At 40.4% G+C, this 15,364-nt stretch overlaps 1 protein-coding gene across 1 annotated transcript in view; it reads left to right on the plus strand.

The window, feature by feature from the left end:
* ARCN1 (archain 1 coat protein complex I subunit delta) overlaps window positions 1-12,777 on the plus strand; it is a 45,027-nt gene extending 32,250 nt beyond the window's left edge. The window contains exons 7-10 of the mRNA XM_089678592.1: window positions 806-953; window positions 3,116-3,224; window positions 10,175-10,379; window positions 12,104-12,777. Coding sequence (XP_089534718.1) covers window positions 806-953; window positions 3,116-3,224; window positions 10,175-10,379; window positions 12,104-12,193 — 552 coding nt within the window. The 3' untranslated portion in view covers window positions 12,194-12,777. The remainder of the gene's footprint in view (window positions 1-805; window positions 954-3,115; window positions 3,225-10,174; window positions 10,380-12,103) is intronic.
* Window positions 12,778-15,364: the final 2,587 nt, after the last annotated feature.

The raw sequence follows: 15,364 nt of genomic DNA on the forward strand, positions 1-15,364 counted from the left end.
ATGCGCAATTTTAAAGCGTGACATGTTGGGTATCTATTTACTCGCGGTAATATCCTCTTTCCTATTTTACAAAAAATTGGGAGATATATCCATTTATAAATGAAAAAATTTTATTTTTATTTTTTCCCAAAAAATATATATTCATTTTTAAAAACTGCATTTCGGTTTTCGGCCAAGTGCATTTTGAATTTTCGGTTTTGGCACCAGAATTTTCATTTCGGAGCACCACTATTATTTGGCCATATTTCTTCTCCTGTGGGTTAGAGGGGTGCACTTAGTTCTGAACTCCTATGACCTAGATTCAGCCATCAGCGTGCTAAAGTCCGCTATCAGCTGACACCACAGAGCCACTCTAGGCTCTGGAAGGATCCTGACAATGATGTTGGGATCCACCCAGATGCCTGACTAGCAGCTGGTCAGTCTTTGGTCAATTCTCGATGTAGGTCTAGCAGTGGACAGCTGCAGCATTGAAACATTGCTGCATCTACATAGGTGGTAATCAGTGATCCAGTCTGCCCATGCCGCTCGCCATAAATGTACTGTGGGTGAGCAGGAAGTAGTTGAAATGTTTTTTTTTTTTCTCAGGAAAGGTAAATGATGAGTAAAGATGCTCAGAACCTGCACCTTGAAACATTACCATCAAGGTTGGTTGGAAATTGTATTGTAGGCTCATGCAAGGTAAAAAAAGAAAGGTGTATTTTTCATTCACATAACAATGTTCACAGCAGGATTTGCCAAGCTAAAAGTATACACTCTGATGTGTTTTACAAATAATTCACTCACTCCCTTTTTTTTTCCCCCATAGACCCACCCAAATGTGGACAAAAAACTTTTTACATCAGATTCTATTATTGGACTGAAAAACACAGAAAAATCTTTCCCTCTTAATAATGATGTTGGCGTCTTAAAATGGCGACTGCAGACAACAGATGAGGCCTCGATTCCTCTCACCAGTAAGATTGTAGAATGGTTTATTTATGGATTATATATAAATAGATTTTGTTATTTCTTCACTATTTTGACAAAGTTGTCTAGTGCTAAATGCTAGAATGTTAAAATTCTCAAGATTTTAATTAAAATAAATGTGTATTACTTCAATGTTTTTTGGTTTTTTTTTTTTGGTTTTTTTTTTGTGATCTGTGACAGTCTGCAAAAAAAAAATACATGTAAGTTTGTAGGTGGAATCTGGTGGGCTGTACTTACTGGCTTCTTGTATCTCAGGATTTTAGCAGGAAGATCTCCTTGCCATCTTTACTTTCTCTGCCAACTTCATTCTTCTACTTACGTGTTCCTACTCTTTATGCTACATTTTCCCTGGTGAAATAAGCTAGAAATCCACCATGGAGTGCAGTCACCTTGTAATTGTCACACAGACGTGCAGACTTGTGAACTTAAGTTCCCATGCTAGAGTACCTAACATCATCTTGACTGAAATAACAGTTGCGGTTGGAGTGGGCATCGCTATAATGGGAAGCCTCTCTGGCCAATAGGGATTGTGCACTTTGCCAATCTGACTGGCAAAGCTTTGGCACTTCATGATGCCAGAGGATGGAAATGTTTGGATGGCTGCTACAGGTATATACACTCACCGGCCACTTTATTAGGTACACCTTGCTAGTACCAGGTTGGACCCCCTTTTGCCTTCAGAAGCGCCCTAATTCTTCTTGACATACATTCAACAAGGTGTTGGATGTTCCTCAGAGATTTTGGTCCATATTCACATCAGTTACTGTTGCCTTCCTATCATCTCGAACCAGTCTGCCCTTTTTCCTCTGACTTCAACAAGACATTTTCCTCCACACAACTGCCACTCACTGGATATGTTTTCTTTTTCGGATCATTCTCTGTAAACCCTAGAGATGGTTGTGAGTGAAAATCCCAGTAGGTCAGCAGTTTTTTAAATACTCGGACAAAGCCCGCCTGGCACCAATAACCATGCCATGTTCAAAGTCACTGAAATCCTTTCTTCCCCATTCTGAGTCTCAGTTTGAACTTCAAGCTGTCTTCACCTCGTCTACATGCCTAAATGCATTGAGTTGCTGCCATGTGATTTGGCAATTTGTGTTACCAAGCAATTGAACAGGTGTACCTAACAAAGTGGCCACTGAGTGTACTATATTTCCCTATAATTAAGCTCCATTCAATGAGAGTTTCGTTGCGACTGACGTGCTTTTGATGTGACTTTGGTGTGGCTTATGCTTTGACCAAGGATGATTGTGCTGTACAAAGTTGCACACGCAAGTCGCATGTATATCATTCAGGTGTGACTTTCACGCAGTTTTGAAAGGTTTACATTGAAGTTTATGGCCGTCAAGTCGCATGAAGGTCAGACCAAAGTAATGCAGGAACTACTTTCACGTTGCTGCAACTTGAAGTCGCACAAATATGAAGGGTACTCTTTGGGAAACATAGGGTGCGACTTGTCATGCGGTCTTGGACCCCAATGCCGCATAACAAGTTGCACAAGTGTGAATGGGCTCTGAAACACCCACATGTAATTCGGTTGCAAAACATCATTCTAATCCACTCGCTGCCTTGAGACATTCCACAGTGGTTAGTTTAAGAAGAGTGAGTTAACCCTGAGGCTATAAATGCTGGGGTGTGTTCCTGACACTCATCCAAGTATCTTCCTCAGCTTTAGCCCTGGTTCACACTGTCCCATCATATGTGATTTGCACAGGAATCACACTGCATTCCTGTGCAAATCGCATGCACTTCTGTGCAGTGCAATTTGAGCCTATTACTCTGTATGGCTCAACTCGCACCACTTCTGCACGAAAAAGGGAATTGGACTGCATGGGTGTTCAAACCGCCCCCCCGTGCAGTGTGATTCAGGAAACGCAGCAATTACTGTGCATTTCCAGCATCACATCAGTTTGAACCAAGGCATAATAACAATGTTACGGAACAAGTCCAGTTGAATGTGACAAAGTACTGCTACCTACCTAGGTGACAGTTGCCTTACCCTGACATGTTTATGGTGCATACTCCAAGTCAGACTGGGCAGTGAAACAAAAAATTTTAATAAATGCATTTTATTCAGGCAGAATTCTATGGTGTTTAATTTTAACAAAATGTAGCCATTTATATATACACTGTTTTTCTTTCTGAACAGTTAACTGCTGGCCTTCAGAAAGTGGAAGTGGCTGTGATGTAAATATAGAGTATGAACTTCAGGAGGACAAGCTAGAACTGAATGATGTTGTCATTACAATCCCGCTGCCGTAAGTGATATGCATGTCATATGAATTTGAGTCCAATTTGTTGTGATAAAAAAAAAGCAACCAATTCTGATAGAAACATGGGTGCTGCCATTGCTGACCTCTGATTGAAAATGTGAATTGCCTGGCTGTTATGCTGATCCTCTGGCTTAACTTTGTGTCCCTGACCCAGAACAAGTATACAGATAGGAAATTCTGACTTTTAAGCATACTTATTTTGGATCAAAATAACAGCCTTGCAATCGTCATCAGGAAGAGGTCAGTCGTGACCACCTCTGTACCTCTCATGACCGGTTTATGCTATACACCTCACACTCATGAGCTTTTAATCTTTGCTTTTTGAATTATCAAGCTAGCAAACAACTGGGTTGCAGTCACTGATGTCGGGTAACAATATTATGTCAAGTAGCGCTTTAGTACATTTATGCTGCACTCTTCCATTCCCTTTATAACTGGGGTATATTAAAGTGGCCTTCCAGCATAACAATAACTATTCTTAAAAATGTTCTCCCCCTTCATGCTACCTTTTCTGCATAATCCATGTAAAAAATGTGTATACTTAAACTGTTTTTAGTCTGGTCTGGTCACATGATCCCCTGTTTCAGTGAGCGGCAGCTGAAAGGGAGAGGGAGCACTGGACAACCTGCTGTGAATTCTGGTAACAGTGATGACACTCATGGGCTCCCATGGCCCAGCCGTTGTCGGTGCTTCCTTCTCTCCCCTGCAGCCACCCCTCACTAACACAAGGGAACCATAGCTGCTAGATCATGTGACTGTACCAGAGTGGACTAAAAATAGCTATGTACACACATCTTTATTTTTTTAAATATGGGTTAGTCAGGATAGGTAGCAGGAGGGGGAGGGAACTTTTTTTTTTTTTTTTTGTGCTTTTTTTGGTATCATTTCTCTTTTATTTTTAACCTGAAGCAAAAGATTTCTGAAACAAAACAAATAGTCAGAGACAAAGATAACAATACAGTTTACAAAATTAGAGATTCTGTGTCAAGTCTCAGCACCATTCCAGCAACTGCCTGCTGCTATGGGCCACAGGAATAGGCACACAAGTTAGTACATGGAAGCTCAGTAGCCATGCAGGAGCTATGTCTCTGCACATAACCACTGGGCTGTGAACGGGCAACTAATACGACATAAGCATTGTCCTTTGTCTGAGCATCAAGTAAAGTGTAAAACCTAGACCTATAAAGAATGTGGCTGAAACCATTGAAAAAAACAGAAAAGAGAGAGGAGGAAAAACAGTGATCACTGGGTATCAGTATTCCAAGGTTGGGGTGAGCATACATGTTGCATATAAAAAAGGTCAGAAGACCATAGGGTCTATGCATGTACAAGCAGCATGAAACTAAATATCTGGCTGGGCAAGCATCATCAAACAGTTGTGGTGTGATCTAAAGGCAACTCTTATGGGATTCCCTGAGGATAGTAACAGTCAAAAGTCAGTACCATCTGGGCTATCTAGCTCTAGAGAGTAATACATCCAGCCAAACCATATGTCATGGAATTTGTGGGCTATCCAGCTGTAGAGAGTAATACATACATATGTCATGGAATTTGTGGGTTATCCAGCTCTAGGGAGTAATACATACATATGTCATGGAATTTGTGGGTTATCCAGCTCTAGGGAGTAATACATACATATGTCATGGAATTTGTGGGCTATCCAGCTCTAGAGAGTAATACATACATATGTCATGGAATTTGTCACGGGTACTGTTAACAGTATGGACCCAGCGCTCAGCCTCCATTATCTTATCCACTTCCGCCCTCCAATCCTTTAAGTTGGAACAAAGAGGTTGTTTCCATAATTTCAGTATAAGGCTCTTGGCCGCATTCAGGAGATGTGGGGTAACACTATGCTTATATGATTTAGGAGAGGAGGGGGTAGCATGGAAAAGACAGTGGAGGGTGGGTGAGTTGTGTGGGTCTAAAAGTGGTCCTTTGAATCCAGGGCAGGATATCCTTCCAGAATTTTTGAATTTTGAGGCAATGCCACCAAATATGCATAAAAGTGCCTTCCTGTGTGCTGCCTCTCCAGTAATTACTATCAGCTCCCAGGAAGGTCTTAGCCAGACGAGAAGGCATCTTGTACCAACGAGATAGAAATTTGTAACATACTTCCTGGGTCCTAAAGCTTATTGAGGATACATGAGATAATTTAACAATTTTTTGTAGCTGGTGCGGTGTGAAAACTAGCCCCAGTTCCGCTTCCCATACCCGTATGAAATAAGGAGTGGTATGAGAGTTGAGAGCCAACTTTGTGAAAGTAGGTGTTTCAAGTCCCCAGGGGGAGGAAACATTTTTAAGCATAGTTAGTGTTAGGCTGGAAATCCACTTTAACACTATTCCTACTGCAATATCAAGCTGCACAGTATGATACATTACACTTTTTTTTTTCTTTTTTCTTTTTTTTTTTTTACCAGTCTCCAAAGGCTGTGGCTGATCATGGCATGGAGTGAAAAAATACTATTTATAAATAGACATAATTCTGTGTTTTATTGTCAGTATAAAGTACACTGCTGCATAAACCTACCTAAAGTGATATTAACCGTCTCCCGCCCGCCATGTAAGGAAATGGCGGGTGGCGGTTCTCTCGTTCTGGGAGGATGTCATATGACGTCCTCCCACTCTAACCACGCTTTCTATCAAACGTCATATTTACCTGCTCTGTGCAGTGGAATTTGCACAGAGCAGCCCCGATCCTCCTCTGGTTCCCCGCCGGTGCTTCTGTCCCGTCCCTCCAGCCTAGTACCCCCAGAGCAAGCAGCTTGCTGTGGGGGCACCCAAGCAGGCTTGCTGCCTAGCTGCTGCTGTGTGTGTCCATTCACACACACAGCTGTGGCTTGGCCCCGCCGCTTCTCTCTGCGCATTGACTCCCAGGCTGTGATTGACAGCAGCGGGAGCAGAGGGATAGTCCCCAGAGAGCTGAGGCTTTCGTGCACAGCACTGGATCGTGATGGGGCTCAGGTAAGTAATGGGGGCTACTGCACACATAAGATTTTTTTACCTTCATTCTTGGAATGCATGAAGAAGAATTTAAAAAAAAAAAACAAAAAAAAAACAAAACCTTGAACCTGTACAACCACTTTAAGTAGCAACTTTCAGAGAGCAAGTGGAACACAGAAAATGGAACTAGTGGGATGCTTCTAAAGGTAATTGGCAAACACCATATTGAAGTGAACATGTCCAAACAGCCTACCATAAAGGGAGATTTCTCTAATCCAGTGCAGCCAGTCATTTTTTCATGCAAGCCTGCACTATGCAAGTCCTATACTCTGCTTATTTTGATTGCCAATAAAATCTAAACTTGCAAGAGGGATATGAGGCAATGTAGTACTGGCGAAATTGACTGAACATTGGGCATATTGATACATAAAATTCAAAAAAGCACAACCAGTGTGTATCCAAAAAATATAGAATTCTGTAGACACTGGAGAGACATCAATGGGGCATGTATAAACCTGTAGCTATACAAACCGTTGATATAATATTGATGCATAGTATGACTTAAGCTGGTTAAAGGTGAACATGCTCAGACTAGTTCTATAGATCCTTAAGAGACCTTTGAAGCAAATAGGGGCTTTTAGTTTCAGAGATGAGATCCATATCAGTGGGGCCAAATGGAACTTGTACTGTATTATATGTTAAGAGGCATGCTGAATCCTGTTGTTCTATGAAGACATAATATAAGCACATAAAGTCCATTGTTTTTATGGAAGCTTTAGAGAGGAACAGTTGACACAGGTTGACGTTCGGTGAAGTAGATAGTGGTAATGCTGCATGTTTAGTAGGATAGGGTAGCTTTGTTGTGCTACCCAGATCTTTGACAGAATTATGTGAATACATTTAGTCCTAGAAGTTTTCAGCATTGATCGCGTAGAAATGTTATCATCTAGAGACTTTTTTTGTATAGATTAGCTGGTCTGACAACTTGATCTGTAGTTTATTTTGTGTAGAAATGGCAGTGCATACCTTTTGAAATTGGTTTGATGAGATAAATATCAAGGTAAGAGAGGAAAAGACACCGGTGTCCTGTATTACAGACAAAAAAAGTATTCTTTTAATATGTATGTTGTATATGTAGCTGGCGTAAGATGTGCAAAATAAGACCCCCACCCCCGTACATCACAGTCGGCCATCTCTAGTGACTTGGCCTCCGCTATCATAGGTCAGCTAAACTTTAACTCCATTACGACGGCCCTCTAGTGGCTGCAGATTAGAATGCAGTAAGTTCAATATATTATATACACAGTAAGATCCCCTACAAGTCCATTCCAAGAGCACATTCGTAATTCTAATATATTCAGAAGTCCAACAAAGTCAGCATTTGCAGACAGTGGCTTCAAGCTCTAATCAATGTGTTCTGGTGGGGGGGGGGGGTAACCCCTGTCGGAACACAAAGGCACAGCAGGGGAGATCGACGCAACAACATTGCTTGTCTTAGGACACAACATCTGTTTTAGTTTTTGAGTTTTTTTATTTTTTTCTCTTCATTCAACCCAGTGGGTTGAACTAAAAATAATTGGGTGTGTACCCAGCTTTACATGATTGGACATGCAAACACACGTTCGCACCTTTGAAATTTTGTAGCTTGAACGTTCATTTTTAGAGGGCTTACTGTGTATGTGTTAAAGCATGAATTATAAATTCTTAGTATGTCCAGTCATTAAGGACTGCCAGAAGCATATTGGGCATTTTATATATGATTCAATTTATGCATTAAAATCATAGCAATTGGGTGAATTTACAAAGCAGATTTGCCTACTTAGCTGTTACTTTTATGATACCACAGTTTATCAATCTTTCAATTCACAAAGGTACGTAACATTCTTCATTTAGCCTGCTCTATAAGTAGTGGTGTTTTCCATCACTAGTTCTTATTAGAACACTGTAGGCCTAATTAGCAAAGCTAAAGCTGGCCATCGAAGGGTAGAATTTTGAATGAAAATTCTTAGGAAAAAAATGTTCTAAGAATGTTTGTTTCTCTAGTCATTAGTGGGTTAAGAGCCAGTTAGCAATGACTTGCACTTAAATGTATGGAAAGTGGATGTACATTTCCATCCATTTTAGTCACACGCTGATGTCCGTTTACATGCATTTTGACGTCAGTTGACATGCATTAGGCGCGTATTAAAGCATACTGCATTTTCACAGGATATCCTGTGCATTGCATTGACATCCACTTGCGTTGCTCTAAAATGCACACATTTTGCATTTTAGTGCAACACAGGTCAACGCAGCTGTGACGGAGCGTAGGGAGAACAGAACACACAGAGTAGATGGCAAACGCACAAAGCTTTATTGAGGCAAACAGATGACAGTCAACGAATAGGGGAGTTCGCAGGGAGGGTGAATACGCCAGTACAGGGCGACACGGAAGGACCAACACACTTAAAGTCCAACACCGAGAGCCAAGGGAGAGTCTCTGTAGCAAGTAATCCAACAGGGAGTTTGGTGTGAGTCTCTGTAGCAAGTAATCCAACAGGGGGGGTTGGTGTGAGGTCAGCACAAGAGCAGTTCAAGTGAAGCAGGCAGAGAGCATGTAATCACTGATCTCTGGTGTCTAGCAGACAGTCTTCCCCAGCTCTGGGAGAAGGTGGGTCCTAGGCAGCCGCAGCCCGGGCCCCTTCCGTCAGCTACACAGCGAATACCTCGAGAGCTACCCGGAGGTAGCATGGCTCCAGCTTGTCTTAGGAATGCCTTTCATCTTTGCAGGAGGGGAGCGGAGCACGGATGAGAGCTGGCAGAGAGAGCAGGGACAGAGCAAGAGGCTGAGGGGGGGGGGGGGGGCAGCTGTGACACTAGCGTTATGGTGTGAATAGGACACATTGGAAATTGTTGTGTTTCAGTTGTCCTTCTATTGATCTGCTTTTTTACAGCTGCTCTAAAACGCAGATCAATGCACTGGTGTGAATTTGCCCTAAATTTACATTTGTTTTTGACTGCAGTGACAAGAAAATTTGAAGGAGCAGGATGGAATATTTTTCTCAAAGGTGACAATTTTGTAACCTTGAATGTGATTTTCTTGTGGTAAAGTCCAGTCATTCCAAAATCAAATGTTAAAAGTAAACAAAATCTTTCAAATGAAATGCCAATGCTCTGAGAATTTTGTAACGCACAAGGACAAAAATTCTTGTTTAGAGAAAGTTGTAAATGTGTCAATGAGATTTTTTGAGTCCAGTGAGATTTGAAAATTAGTCAAATGGTTGAAAATGAAGGATCCTTAAGCCTAGCACACATGTTCAGAAAATCGTACAAAAAATACCGCTTTCAAAGCGATCATCTGATCATTAGTACACGGCTTTTGTTTTAATTTTATTTCAAGGGACAAGCATGAAAATATTTCTCATTTGGTTTTCATTTAATCAGTACATATCAGATGTACAAATACATCACGTCTGAATTTTTATTGTGTCATACAGGAATTTTTGTAACTTTTAATAACATCTTTACTTTCGATATAATAGCATGCAAATACAAAAAAACTCCTCGTCCAATAATCTCATCCTGTGTATGGGGCTTTTTACATGTGTTTAAAGCTTTGAGAATTGAGCTGTGTCATTGTTCATTGATAAATCAAGTCAGTTCACAAAGATTACTACAACGGTCATCTTCATTCCTTGCATTAATAACATCAACTTATCTTGTTGATAACTGAGTTTCAGTAGGATTCTGTTGATGAGCGCAGGTAACAGCTGTTTGAAATGAAATATCACTTTGTGAGATAAAATGACCTATGAAAATATAAAACTTTCAACAGTTAAATTCCCATTTCATGTGGAAAAAGGACTAGACATCCTGGTGGTGATTCATGTTTGTGAATGAAACACTATTAGAGGAAAATTAACCAGAGGAAAAATAAGTAGTGGTATTAAAAAAAAAAAAAAAAAAAACACACAACTCCATTTTAGTGTTTCTACTATCTTGCTTTATTACAGGTCAGGAGTTGGGGCTCCAGTGATTGGAGACATAGATGGAGACTACCACCATGACAGCCGAAGGAATATATTAGAGTGGACACTCCCTGTCATCGACAGCAAAAACAAAACTGGAAGTCTGGAATTCAGCATTGCTGGTCACCCTAATGATTTCTTCCCAGTAACAGTGTCTTTTGTGTCCAAGAAAAACTACTGCAGCATACAGGTAAGATTTCTAAAAGAGAACAAAGTTAGAGGAACAGGCATAGGACAGTTGAGCCTCCATCTTCTTCTTTTTTTTTTTTTTTTTTTTATACTTTAGCAATTTGCCATTAAAAACACGGAAATAGATCCCTCCTTGTAGTTTGGATGTTGTTAATCAGTATTTTTGCTGTGCAGTTTAAAAGTGTAAATCCATCTTTTACAAAACAAAATTGTAATGCAGCAACATTGGTGCATTTACTAATATTTGCGTGTGAATATGTGCGTATGAAGCCTGCAGAGTATTGCATCTGTGAGTAGTGTGCACAGGCTCCTGCATAGCTTTCCTCCAGCGTCCTACTAAGGTATGGAGCTGGCTGGCTGGAGGAAGCAAGGCTGAGCTTACAAAGTGGTGAGGGAGGAAGGATTGCTGGCATGCTCTCCACATATTATCCCCTTTGCCATGTTGGCAGATGGAACAAACCTGTGTGAGGCAGCTGTGTGAGCAGTGCCACTTGCAGTGCTGTGCTAAATTGGAAATAAAAAAATTGGGGTTCTCCTGGTAGATGTACCCTGCAATTCAGGTAGGGGAAGGGGTGCAGTGTAAGTTTTGGGGATGATGTGCATGACCAAGTTTCATGTTACACCCTAATTATGGGTATAGATAGTGGACGTGGCCTTTTTAATGGACACAAAGATTGTCAGTCATGCAGTGATTATGTTTACTCCATAAAGAAGACTAGGAGATATTACAGGTGCTTCCACTGATGATTGAAATGATTCATAAACTTTAGTCACTAGCTCTAATTCTTCTTGGAACAATTTCCACGTGGCTTGCAGGATGTACAGCCCAGGCCTGCATGTGTAGGATGTAAGGATATAAGCATTCTGTATCTTCCAAATGTTCTAGCATGCATACTGCAACCATTTTTTTATTTTTATTTTTTTTACTTTTTTGTGGGTAGGTATTTAATGTTAGAATTAGTTGTATAGGGAGATGAGTCCTAATGTTGAGGAAGAAGACACGCAGACAAGTGAATTTACTGTGTTAAAGTGATCAAGCAATAAAACAGTATACTGATTTAAAAAGCGTGCAAGAATGTAACCTTTTATGTGCTAATTAAGTGAACTGTTAGTGGGGTGGAAATACATTGGACATTGAAAAAGAAAAAGGGTGCTGCTGAAAACTTTTCCGTTTGAACAGTGGAACATATTATTGCTTTATTCACTTTAAGTGGTTATAAAGGTTTTTTTTTTTTCTTTTTGAAAAAAAAAACACATCATACTTACCTGCTCTGTGCAGTGGTTTTGATCCTCCTCTTCTGCTGAGTGCCCCCAGTGTAAGCTGCTTGCTCTGGGGGCACTCGTGCGTGCTTGCTCTTGAGGTGCCTCTGTGTGTGTCTATGGGACACACAGAGCATGGCTAAAGCCCCATTCCCTGCCCCCGCTCCCTTCTCACTGGCTGTGATTGACATCAGTGGGAGCCAATGATTTCTGCTGCTGTGTCTCAACCAATGAGAGGGAGACCTGGGAGAGCCTTGGCTTTTGTGCACATCTCTGGATTGAGAGTGGAGGGGGGAGCTGCGCACTGAAGGTTTTTTTACCTTCATGCCTAGAATGCATGAAGGTTAAAAAAAACCAAAAAACAAACCTTCAGCCTTTAAAACCACTTTAAAGAACTTTAGATTACCTGTATTTTAAACAATTTTTTTTTCATCTTCACAAATTTTTTTTGTGGTTCTTTTTTAGGTAACCAAAGTGACTAATGTGGATGGCAACAGTCCTGTGAGGTTTTCAGCTGAGACGGCTTTCATTGTGGACAAATATGAGATCCTGTAAAGATGGTGGTGTATTTTCCACAGGTTATCTCCAAGATTCTGGATAGAAGCTTCTATAGGATTTTTCTGTATGTCTTGAAGGCAAGCAGAAATCCCAAATACGAACTATCCTGCAAATTCTGTGCGCTCCTTTAACAGAGAAGGGGATCCAGAATTTTGTTATTTCTAATATTTTTATTCCTTACTTTAGGGCAATACATTTATGTTCTCCTTTTGGCAAGAATGAAGACCATATTCTTTCAAGCTCCCAAATATTGAGGGATGCTTCTATTTCAAAGAGAGTAAATTTATTCACCTATGTCCTGTTGTCAGCAACAAGCGTCTTTGTTTCCTGGAATGTTTTGATTTTTTTTTTTATGCTTTAGCTTAATTTTGAAGGCAAATTTAGGAAGGATTTTTGCAGGCAAACGGATGACATAGCCTACCAAAAGATACTGGGGATTAAAAACAAAGCAGAGACAAAGGAGGATTGGCAGGACATTTTTTTTTTTTTTTTGTAACCCTGTATAACTTCATAGAGAATATACACATTCCAAACCACATTGAAATACTGTTCTGTAATTAAATAAATGCGGTGAGATGGAATGTGTGTTGTGTTTATTTTTAAACTGTGATTTTGCCAAATATTGGTTATTTGTTGTTCTAACATCTTCTTATAACCAGTTTGCTGCAATACCATTCCTAATTTAGCTTTTTAGGAACTTTGTTAAGTACTGTACTGTTAAGTAGAAGCAGACCATGTAGTTGTGCAAATGTTCATTTATCGCTCAGTCTCACCAGATGCCTTGTCATGCATTTTGCTGTAACTTCCAGTCCAGAAAAATGCATGGACATGTGAAAATCCATTGTTCATACCATTCTGTTGTGTTGCCTGCATTTGGAAATATCTGTATTTTGGGTGTGTTGGCCTGCTCTTTGCTTTTTAAGTCTGCATTTGGGGTTCAATGCCATCAGAGCAGCGTGTGTTAATGGATGTGTTTGGTGTAAACAACCCCAGGATTTTGTTAAAAAGTTCTTAATAGCAGCGCTTTCCAAAATGTTCTGGGGGGGGCAATAACAGTCATGTTTTCATGATTTCTTCTAAAAAAAAAAACCCACACTGTTTTATACACTTTTCTATGTCAACATTTACAGTATAAACTCATTGCTATGATAACAGTCTTGCTGTGTTAGTGAACACAATAGAATGGTTGAAATGCTTAGCTCAGTCAAAAATAATAACCTTGGGTGACAATAATAATCTTGTATCTATGGACACCTCTATCCTTACCACATAAAAAATAGATTGTGTTCTAGTTCCCCTAATCCTTTTGTTGTCCCAAATTTATCCAGATACTATCACTTTCAGATTGGGATGTAACAACTTTCTCTGAAAAACAGTGATACATGTGACGGTTGCGTGGCGTCAGACCCCAGCCCTTCTCACCCACTTGTGACCAAAGGACCAGCCGATCTCAGACTGATTTGTCACTTGCGTAACAATGCTACTCTCAGCTGCGCCCTGCACAAATATTTTCCAGCTTGCGGGACCACAATCTATGTGCCAGCAGCCTGAGAGCGATTGTTACTGGGTCAGGTTAATTACACAATTAACCCTTCACGCTGCCACCACCACCTTTTTACAGGGAAGGAGGAAACTCACAAATCTTAGCCGGGACACTATATTAGCATAAGCGTCTGTAATAAACACTGTCGCCACAGACAGATGTATTCAGAGGATTATTACATACAGTAGCACTCTTCAGAGACAGGTATTCTCTGAAGAGTGTAACAAATATATATAAAGAGAGTAATAAAACAGAGAAATAAAAGAAAGAAAGTTTCAGAAGGCAGAATACTTGCAAAAGTCCTTAGTTTGAGCAGAGTCCAATCGTCCGAACAAAAGGGTGCCTTTGCTCTCAAGATGGTTCCTGATCGATGTTAAAAGGAGAGCTACTTTTCTCCAGGCTGTCAGTCTTTTTCTATTATCTCAAAGGGGTGTCTCCTGAGAACAAATAGCCAATCACCCCATTTGGGGATGGGTGTTAGGCGGTGACCAAGGTTATGACCAAATCCCTTCCAAGTTCATACTACGGTCAATAACCTTCAATAGGTACAGGTAACATCCTAGCAACTGGCAGATTAATATTTAGAATTATATTCCGCTTGCACAGATACCACACTTTTGCATATTCTGCCACTCCGGATAAAAGAAATTGCTTTCTACCCTCTTGTAGGGGTTACATAGGGATGTAAGGTGTCATGTGACTCATTAAAATGACCTATCCGAATATGTACTTCATATCAATGTGCCCAGTTCCTGCTGATGTTTATGAATTTGTATGAAAAATGACTGTGGAATGTACGTTTTGTGGCACACTCTGCTCTAATGGCCCAACAGCTCATGACTAACTGAGTTATGGTTTTACGGCCGGGTAGAGGAAAGTGGTTTTTCAAGCAGACCTTCTGGAACCAGACTAATTAGGGGTTTACAGCCATGGAGCTTATCCAGCTGTGCATATGTTGAGCTCAGTTCACTTACAGACTCACATTCCATTCAAAAGGGAGGAGGGAGAATCCGGAGAGACAAAATGGCTCTCAGTGTCCATGTCTCTATGCGCATAATTGTCACAATACACACAAGGCAGCCCCCTTAACTTTTTATTCTGGGCAGTTTTACTGGAATAAGGAAACCCTATTTATAAATAATTGGCTGGCAATCTACGATATTGGCTTACAAATCTGACATGGCCTTTTTTTTTTTCTAAACACAACTTAAGGTTTATGCACTGTGGTGTTTCTGCAGCCTACTGTAAGAGTGTGTGGTGGTGCCATTCTAAATGACCCAAGGTAAAATGTACATTTAGGTGTTTTTACTGCAGTGTGCGGATGGTGTTCTGAATAAAAGGTACTTCTCTTTAGCATATTATAGCTTTCAGTGCTGGAGGCAGGTATCAGCGCCTTTTTAAAGATATTTTTTAAAAATTCTTAGTAAAATCTAGTCTTGTTTACTAATCTGAAAGTGTGTGATGTTTCAAAGCAAACTTTTTTGTTTTGTTTTTTTTTTGTTTGTTTTTTTAACCACTTGCCCTCCTTAGGATTTTCCTGACCAGGCCATTTTTTGCCTTACAGTGCTGCGTTACTTTAACTGACAATTGTGCGGTCATGCAACACTGCAACCAAAAGCAATTTA

Source organism: Staurois parvus, unplaced genomic scaffold (assembly GCF_062004578.1).
Source record: "Staurois parvus isolate SC_StPar_1 unplaced genomic scaffold, SC_StPar_1.0 ptg000207l, whole genome shotgun sequence".
Lineage (NCBI taxonomy): Eukaryota > Metazoa > Chordata > Amphibia > Anura > Ranidae > Staurois > Staurois parvus.